Source organism: Mastomys coucha, unplaced genomic scaffold, assembly GCF_008632895.1.
Source record: "Mastomys coucha isolate ucsf_1 unplaced genomic scaffold, UCSF_Mcou_1 pScaffold14, whole genome shotgun sequence".
Classification (NCBI taxonomy): Eukaryota; Metazoa; Chordata; class Mammalia; order Rodentia; family Muridae; genus Mastomys; species Mastomys coucha.
Window position 1 is genome coordinate 25,679,750 of NW_022196896.1, and position 9,005 is coordinate 25,688,754.

The following is a 9,005-nucleotide window of genomic DNA, read 5'->3' on the forward strand; positions in this document are numbered from 1 at the left end:
GGGGGGTCTCTGGGGTGGCGGGATGTAACGTCAGCCGCTTCTTTTCTGAAAAGCGGGCACCCATCCCTTTTGCCGTTCTGGAGTCCTGTGAGGGTAGACGCTGGAGAGAACAGCCAAATCATCGATGAGCGGGACCACAGCGACACCTAGCTCTGGTCTGAGTGGCGTCCTTCCTGGGCTGAGTTCCATAGATCTGCCGGGGGCGTGGCTGCTTTGCCGGGGGCGTGGCCTTAGGGTCAGAGGTCACGCGAAGCGGGTGTCATGGCGACCTCCATGCTGGGTTCAGTCCGCCGCCCAAGGCCTTTCGGTTTGGCTAGTCTGTTGCGTCGACGGCCGCCTCGGGACGCGTGGCAATGTGTGCGGAGATTGCCGGAGCCCTGGGAAATCCGGCGCAGCGTGGCGGCGGCCAGCGGGCCGGGCATCCCTGGTTCCCACCTCTATTGCCTGGAGCTGCTGAGGTGAGCGGCCGCGCCCGGGGCACGTCCCCGAGAGCCCAGAGCCTGTGGAACGAGGAGCGCTGAAGCCCGAACCTGGGGCTGCGTCCTCCGGGTCCTGCGTTCTGCTCGGCTCCGCTCCGTGTCGGTGTTTGGAGAAGGAGGCCGCAGGCCTGCTCACGTGGCCATGAAAGCCTGGCTCAACACATCACTGCGTGAACCCCAAGTTTAATGGGCTCGACAACCTTTGCATGCATAGCACTTTTTATTCATGGCCAGCTAGTAACTTTAACACGGTTAACTGACTTTGGCTCTGTGTGCTGCACTATGAAAAGTAATTCACGGAGCCTGCGGATTTTTAGGTCCATTGGTAGGGTGCTTGCCTATCGTGCTTTGGATAAACACATCTCACAAAACCTGGCACAGTCCCCTTTGACTCTTCTTCTTAGGAGGTACTGGCTGGAAGTTCAGGTTTGACCACAACGCAACCTCAAAACTAAAATTTTGTTTACAAAAATAAGGTCCAAAGCAACTTATTTAACGCTCCTTACGAGTTATGATTCCCATGAGGGGATTTTAAGAATTAGAACATTTAGGAGCTGGAGAGATGGGTTAGCGGTTAAAAGCACAGGCTGCTCTGAAGGACCCAGGGTTTGATTCCCAGCACCCACACGAGATCTAATGCTCTCTTCTGGCAAACACATAAAAATAAATACGATTTTAAAAATGAAGTTTAATCATTTCCAGGGAACAAGGAATTTTCCCGGGATTTACAAGAACATCCTTATGACTTGTGTTTTGTTCGCCTGGTATCAGGAAAGACATGTGGAAGTTCCTCCATAAGACATATGTGGGGGTGTGGGGATGGGCTGGGCCTGCCTTGGAGTTGAGCCCTATGAATAATCTCTGGCTTAATTACATCCACCCACACCAGCCCTGCATTTTACCCCTCCTTGCTAACAGCAGTTATCCCGTATAGTTTTTGTTTATTTGTTTTGAGACAGGGTTTTTATGTAGCTGTGGATGGCCCTGTAGACCAGGCTGGCCTGGAGCTCAAGATCTGGTCTCTGCCTCCCAAGTGCCACGTCTTTTTTGTTTTGCTTTGTTGTTTTTATTGTGTGTTATTTTTATTTCATGTATATGAGTGTTTTGCTTGTATGTATGTACTGTGTGCATGCCTAGTGCCACCAATCAGATTCCCTGGAACAGGTGTGAGCCAATGTGATGTCGGGAATCAACCCGGGGTCCTCTGGAAGAATAGCTAGTGCTGCTCTTAAGTACTCAGCCATCTCTCCAGCCTCAGTATCTGGTTTTAAAATGCCTGCTTTCAAGAGCTTCAAAGCATTACTAAAATAATGAAATCACCTTGGATTTGATTAGGGAAGTAAATCTGAGAAATGTAATTGCTTGCTTCTGTGTTTGCCAAGAGTTTCGGGTTCCCCTTACTCCTAGCAAGTATTGAGCTCACAAGCGTTGGCTGTCACCCTGCCATGTTTGCTTGCTGTTTTCCTTATGGTGCTAGAGGCTGAGCTCAGAGCCTGCTGATGCTAGACAAGCTCTGCCCCACTGAGGTATGTGATAGCCATTATAGTCCCAGACAGCTTCTCCTTTTTGAAAAGCTGCCCTTGAAATCGTGAAATTGTGGACTTGCAGTCTCTTGCTGTGGCCTCCCCGAGTACACACCGAACCCATTCTCTGGATTCTCAAATTTCTGTAGACGTTTGCCAAACTTGTTTCTGGTGTTCATTTGACAATCAGTCTTTCCATTCCTTGAATCTTTGCTTTATGTTCAAGATGTCGTTAGCTTGTTTTATATTTTCTCTGGCCCCAGCTTGGGACATCATTCTTTCAAGAGTACCTGGGGGGTCTTAGAACCAATGTCCATATTTAGGTAATTGGCATTATTTGTTGATGCTGTGGCTTTGGGGATTATTTGTGCTTCTAGGCCCTTTTAGCAAATGCAGAAATACATACACACATTGTTTTTGTTTGTTTGTTTGACATAGGGTTTTTTTTATGTAACAGTGCTAGCTGTCCTAGAACTCACTCTGTAGTCTACCTCTGCCTCTGAGTGCTGGGATTACAGGCATGCTCCATCACTCTGCTGGTTTATATATCTTATTTCTGTGTCTTTCTATGTATATATAATAAAAACGTACTTAAACTATTTTTTTTATACCTACCCCTACAGCCTTTCTTCATTGTTATTTTGAGACAGTTTCACATAGCCTGGGCTAGCCTCAAACCGCTGATACTCCTACCTTCACGTTTGAAATGCTGGGATTATTGCATATGTCAACATACCCAGCTTTGCTTTCTTCTGTAGCTCATTTCAGCTCTTACTAAAAGCAAAATGTTCTGAAGCAATGACAAGTACTTTGTAAATAAAAATAAAATAAAGATTTCCTTTTTAACACGTTTGGGGTGAGAAGCAGATACCTTTTTAAATAGAGAAATAGTTGTATAATTAAGAACTGGGGCCTACTGTGATCTAAAGCTTCATTGTTTCTGGTTGGTTTTTGTTGGTGTTTTGTGTGCAGCTTGGAAAGTAAAGACTAACTACCTTTTTTTCTTTGTTTCTGTTTGTTGTAGGAAACGGGATTATGAAAGTTACTTGTGTTCCTTACTGCTCCCTGCAGAGTGTCAAAGGTCTGCTTCTGCACTGCGGGCCTTCAATGTGGAACTGGCTCAGGCTGGTATTAAAATACCTTAAAATGTTATGACAAGATGGTTGTAGGGTGTGCTTGATACTGAGCAGTAAGAAATAGAGTAATCCATGTTAGACGTACTTACAGCCGTTGCTAGTGCTTTCTTTCTCGTGCTGGCTACTCAGGGTTAATTAGTATCAAGAAATGAAACTAGTTGGTGAATTTAATGGTTCTGGAAATGATATTCTGGATTTTTAAGTTTTTCTGAGTGTGTTTCAGATTTGCATTTAGCATTGTCTGTCAATTGAATAAACTAATGAGAATCTTACTGCTTTCTCTAATAGTTTCATACTTTGTGTGTGTGTTGAAGATGTACAGTGCATTAGAATGGACAGTAGAGCACAAGAGATTCTGGCAGACCCTGACTGCTTTTGTCTCATAATTACAGAGGAAGAACAAAGCCCTCTTTTTCCTTGAGTGGTCAGAGCACAGGAAGATAGAGGACAAGATAGAGGAAATGGAGGTGGAAATGCAGGAATTTTAGTCAAATGGTTGGTCTTCTCAGGACAGCAGCAGATAGGTCAGATATTGAAAGTGAGGAACGGGGAAGCTGGAGTCTTGGATAGAGTGGCACATGTACGAAAACACAGTGAGTTAGACACACAAGAGTGAGCTGAATTTGTGTAGAATAGGCTACTGCCTCAGCTAGTGCCAAGCAGTCTGCACCTCCTGGTAGCTCACCTTTCCACGGGAGCCTTGACTATCACCTTCTGTCTCCTAGTGAGTAAATCCTCTTCCTTAGCTAAACCTTTTTCTCCTGCCTGGAAAGTCTCAAAGCCACCATCAATTCTGCAGGGACACTAAGGCACCTGCACTGTACAATTATTCTTGGGTTTTATGTAGCTTTGCTACCCTGCCAAAGCTCTGGGAACAGACCGAGCTACCAGCTCCCACCCAGCTTCCCTTGCATCCATGGATTAAATTCACAGACACACACGTTGTTCATTTTCAACTTGCCTTCTTGGCACAATTGCTGGGCATTATTAAACTCCTGTGGCTAGCATGCCCTTATCAATCTCTTAGTTCCATACCTCTTACTTGCCCTAAACTTTAGTTGCTCAGTTATATCTAGCCCTTGCTAAACATGCCTGTAGGAGTGGCCTATGTGGCCACTCTGTTTTGAGATCTCACATGGCTGGTCAGCTTTTCTCCATCAGAAGCAAACTATGTTGTCTCCTTGCATCTGTCTGCATGCCTCTAAGGACCCTGAAGTCCCACCTATCCCTTCCACCCAGCAATTGGCCCATGGCTTCTTTACTGACAGATCAAGAACCAGTTGGAGAACAGGACTGTAGCATTAGAACCACCCCTACATTCTTGTTTGTTGTTGGGTTGGTTTGTTTGTTTGTTTGATACAGGATCTCACTATCCCTGGCTTTCTTAGAACTCACTGTGTAGATCAGGCTACCCTACAATTCTAAGAGATCCACCTCCCAATTGCTAGGAATAAAGGCATGTACCATGCATCCTCCATGCAGTTATCACTATGAGAGAAGGAAAATCTTCCTTGCTTTATCATTTTTAAAAAAGATTGATTTAAAAAAATTTGTATGTGTTTGAGTGTTTTGCCTGCATGTATGTACATACACTGAATGTGTGCCTGGTGCCTATGGTGGTCAGAAAAGGGTGTTGGAACTACTGGAACTGGAGTTACTACAAATGGTTGTGAGCCACCACATAGGTGCTTAGAACCAATCACCTCTGCTAGGCACTAAATGCTTTTAACTGCTGAGCTATCCTTCCAGCTTGGTGATCCACCAGTTCTGACCCAGAAATGAATGGCTGATTACCCTCATACAATTGGTGTTTAATAATTGAAGTTAGTCACAAAAAAAAAAAATTAAGTTGCAGAATTGGGATCCACAGTATGGGAGCAGTTCAGAGCTGATCGTGTGACGCTCCTGTAGCTGAGTGTACTCACTGTGTCTGTTACAAAAAATGCTTCTGACTATGTGAACAAAGAATACTCACATTTAACATAAACAAGTATTGCAGCAATCCAAATACAGTAATGGTTCTCACAGGAAATAAAGCAGGTCTAGAGCAGAGTGAGCGGATTGCTGAAGAGCATGGCTTACTGATTTTTTTGAGATAGGCTGTCATGTAACCCACATGGGCTTAAACTTGTTATTCAGCTGAGGGTGCTTGGTCCTCTTGTGTCCACCTGTCACACGCTAAGGTTACAGGCAGTGCTACTACCTAGCTCAAGGAAAAGCAACTTTTATTGTTACCATTAAGTTTATTATTTTATGTGTATAAGTGTTTGCCTGTGTGTGCATCTGTATACCATGTGTACAGCTGGTGCCTGTGCAGGCCACAAGAGGAGGGTATTGGATCTCCTGGAACTATAGTTACAGATGGCTGTGAGCTACCATGTGGGTGCTGGGAATTGAACCAGGGGTGAGGGCTATGGTGGGGGATACTCAGGAAGAGCAGCCAGTGCTCTCAGCTGCCGAAGCATCTCTCCATCCTTGAGAAACAACCTTTAAAGCAGTGAGTCAGCTCAGTAACTTAGACATGGTCCTATTCTGTAGCCCAGGCTGGCCTGGAACTTACTTCATAGCCCAGGTTAGCCTTGAGCTCATGGCAGTTGCTTATCCTCCTGAATACTGGGATTATAGGCATGAGCCACTATACCTAGCCTATATATTATGCCAATAAAAGATATTAATTAGTAACATCAAGGGAAATGTGCATTCAGTCAGTTTATATTTTGTGTTGGCTCTGAAAAATGAAGCCATGTATTGACCACCATAGTAATGGTGTAGGACAGTTGGATGAACTCATGTCCCCTCGTAATAACTTGGTTTTCAAACAATAAACAAATTTCAGAGTTGTCTTTGTTTGTTTGTATGCCTGGATTTCCATACATAGACAGACAAGTACTGTACCACTGAGCTTTGTCTCCAACCTAGAGGTTTTTAACTCTGTTTACAGGTTAAGGATTCAGTCTCTGAGAAAACAACTGGACTGATGCGCATGCAGTTCTGGAAAAAAGCTGTGGAAGATATGTACTGTGACAACCCACCACACCAGCCTGTGGCCATTGAACTCTGGAAGGTAAAGGGAAAAAAATGTATGCATATATGCTTATGTACACATATGTCTGTATACTACTTTTAATATATAACAATTTTATTTGAGCCTACTTGTTGGATGTGATTCATTCTTGGGCTCCCTTATTATTGCAGCTGGTTTGTCAGGTGTATTAGTGGCATGCCTTGCTGCAGAAAAAGCAGCTTAAGGAAGGAGGGGTTTATTTTGGCTTACAGTCCAGGGGTGAGGTTCATCTTGGCAGGGCAAGTGCAGCTTTAGGAGCAGAAGGTAGTTGGTCACATTGCATCCATAGTCAGAGTCAGGGGACAGTGGATACTGGTGTTCAGTTTGCTCCCCATTTTAAACATTAGTGTGTGTGTGTGTGTGTGTGTGTGTGTGTGTGTGTGTGTATGTGTGTGTATGTGTGTTTGCATTTGCACATGCAAGTACAAGAAGGAGCCAAGAAGTACATGTGGGAGTCAGAGTCCAACCTGTGGGAATCAGCTCTGTCGTTCTACCAAGTGGGTTCTGGATATCAAACTCAGTTTGCCAGGCTTGATGGCAAGCACCTTTACCTGCTGAGCCATCTTGTTGGCCCTCACTTCCTTCTCTTTATCAGTATGCCGTCATAGCTCATGGAATGGTATTGCTCACATTTACTGTGGGCCTTTCTTCCTTCCTTCCTTCCTTCCTTCCTTCCTTCCTTCCTTTCTTTCTTTCTTTCTTTTTTTTTTTTTTTTTTTTTTTTTTTTTGGTTTTTCGACACAGGGTTTCTCTGTGTAGTCTTGGCTGTCCTGGAACTCGCTCTATAGACCAGGCTAGCCTCAAACCTAGAAATCCACCTGCCTCTGTCTCCCAAGTGCTGAGATTAAAGGTGTGTGCCACCACTGCCCAGCAACTGTGGGTCTTTCTACTTCAGTTAAGCTAATTTAGATAATTGCTCACTTATTGGGTGTGTGTGTGTGTACGCATATGTGTCCCTGCCTGATAGGGTGTGTGTAGAGACTAGAGATTGACTGTAGGTACTTTTCTCTGTTCTCCATCTTATTTTTTGAGTTCAGATTTCTTGCTGAATCTAGAGTTAACCATTTAGCCAGTGAGTCCCCAGCATCTTCCTGTAACTGTATCTTACCCTACCCCAACTCCCCAGCACTGGGGTTATAGATGTGGCCATCATGCGTGGTTCTACATTGGTGCCAGAGGTACAAACTGAAACCCTCACACTATCAAAGCAAGTACTCTACCCACTCCCTTATCTCCTGAGGTAGATTTTTATGTGGTATGTGTAGAGGTATTCATGTGGTATGTGAACGTGCATGTATCTAGGAAACAGTCTTGATTATCTTTCTGTAGGCACCAGCCCCTTTTGTTGTTGCTTGCTTGTTTGAGACAAGATCTCTTACTAAGCTCACTAAGTAAGCTAACCTGACAGGCCAGTGTGTCCCAGGGTCAGCTCACCCTTGCCTTCCTAATGCTGGGGTTACAAGCATGTCCCGTGCTCAGTGGCTTCTCCCATAGTCTCTGGGGACTCAGGTCCTTATGCTCAGATGGTAATTGCTTCATCTATTGAGCTACCTCACCATACCCTGTGCTGCTTCTTTAAATGGAATTAAATGTAACTTAATTACATTTTATTTAGTGTTCTTGTATGAAGGGAATGAGGGAGGCCAGGTATGGGATGCCACAGAATATGTCACCCATGGTACTCAAAGGACAAGCAAGCTCTCCTCGTCTGTGAACTCAGGTAGTCGGGCTTGCTCTACAGGAGTACCTCTGAGACATCTTGCTGTCCTGCGTTGTTGTTTTTAAGTGAAAAAAAAAAAAGAGGAATTTCGCCTATATATTATTTGCAGAATAGAAGCTGCAAGTTTGATGCCATGGTAGGAACATTTCCACTCTCTCTGCTGAGCAGTTCTTTTTGCCAGTTCTCGTTAATCTTTTGTTTTGAAAAATCTCAAGGAGATTTTTCTCTCAGCATATATAGAGAGTGTGTGTCACTGCTCTTTAAGAGCAGGAGGGAGGGCTGGAGAGATGGCTCAGTGGTTAAGAACACTGACTGCAGCCGAGCAGTGGTGGTGCACACCTTTAATCCCAGCACTGGGGAGGCAGAGGCAGGCGGATTTCTGAGTTTGAGGCCAGCCTGGTCTACAGAGTGAGTTCTAGGACAGCCAGGACTACACAGAGAAACCCTGTCTTGAAAAAGAAAAACAAAAAAACAAAAAACACTGACTTCTCTTCCAAAGGTCCTGAGTTCAATTCCCAACAACCACATGGTGGCTCACAACCATCTGTAATGGGATCTGATGCCCTCTTCTGGTGTGTCTGAAGACAGCTACAGTGTATACATAAAAATAAAAATAAGATACAAATAAAAATACATAAAAATAAGTAAATGAAAAAAAAGAAAAAGTTTAAAAAAAAAAAAAAAGAGCAGCGAGAAGGCACATGCCTTTAATCCCAGCATTTGGGAGGCAGAGGCAGGCAGATTTTCAAGTTTGAGGCCAGCCTGGGCAGCCAACAGGTCGAGTTCCAGGACAGTCGAGTTCCAGAGAAACCCTGTCTTGGACAGAAAAAAAAAAAAAAGAGTAGCTGGTAAAGGCTTCCCAGCCAAGCCTTGAACTTTAATCCTTGTAAACTCAGCTGAATTGTTTCCTTTAGGCTGGGCTGTGGGCATATCTGTGGAGCACTGTTTTGGTTGATAATTGGTTTGAGAGGGCCTGCTCACTGTGGGCAGTCCCATCCCTAGGCAGGTGGTCCTAAGCTGGATAATAAAGCCAGTGAGCAGACCAGCAAGCGTCACACCTCCACACACCTCCACACACCTCCA

At 44.6% G+C, this 9,005-nt stretch overlaps 1 protein-coding gene across 4 annotated transcripts in view; it reads left to right on the top strand.

Annotated features, from left to right (window-relative positions):
• Positions 1-234: 234 nt before the first annotated feature.
• Positions 235-9,005, top strand: part of Ndufaf6 (NADH:ubiquinone oxidoreductase complex assembly factor 6) — a 24,419-nt gene continuing 15,648 nt past the window's right edge. Inside the window, exons 1-3 of one of the 4 annotated variants that reach the window (XM_031366633.1) lie at positions 235-458; positions 3,027-3,126; positions 6,080-6,202. In XM_031366633.1, the coding sequence (XP_031222493.1) occupies positions 262-458; positions 3,027-3,126; positions 6,080-6,202 (420 nt within the window). In that variant the 5' untranslated portion in view covers positions 235-261. Of the gene's footprint in view, positions 459-3,026; positions 3,131-6,079; positions 6,203-9,005 lie in introns of all 4 variants that reach the window. The other 3 variants (XM_031366635.1, XM_031366636.1, XM_031366634.1) reach the window with 3 other exon arrangements.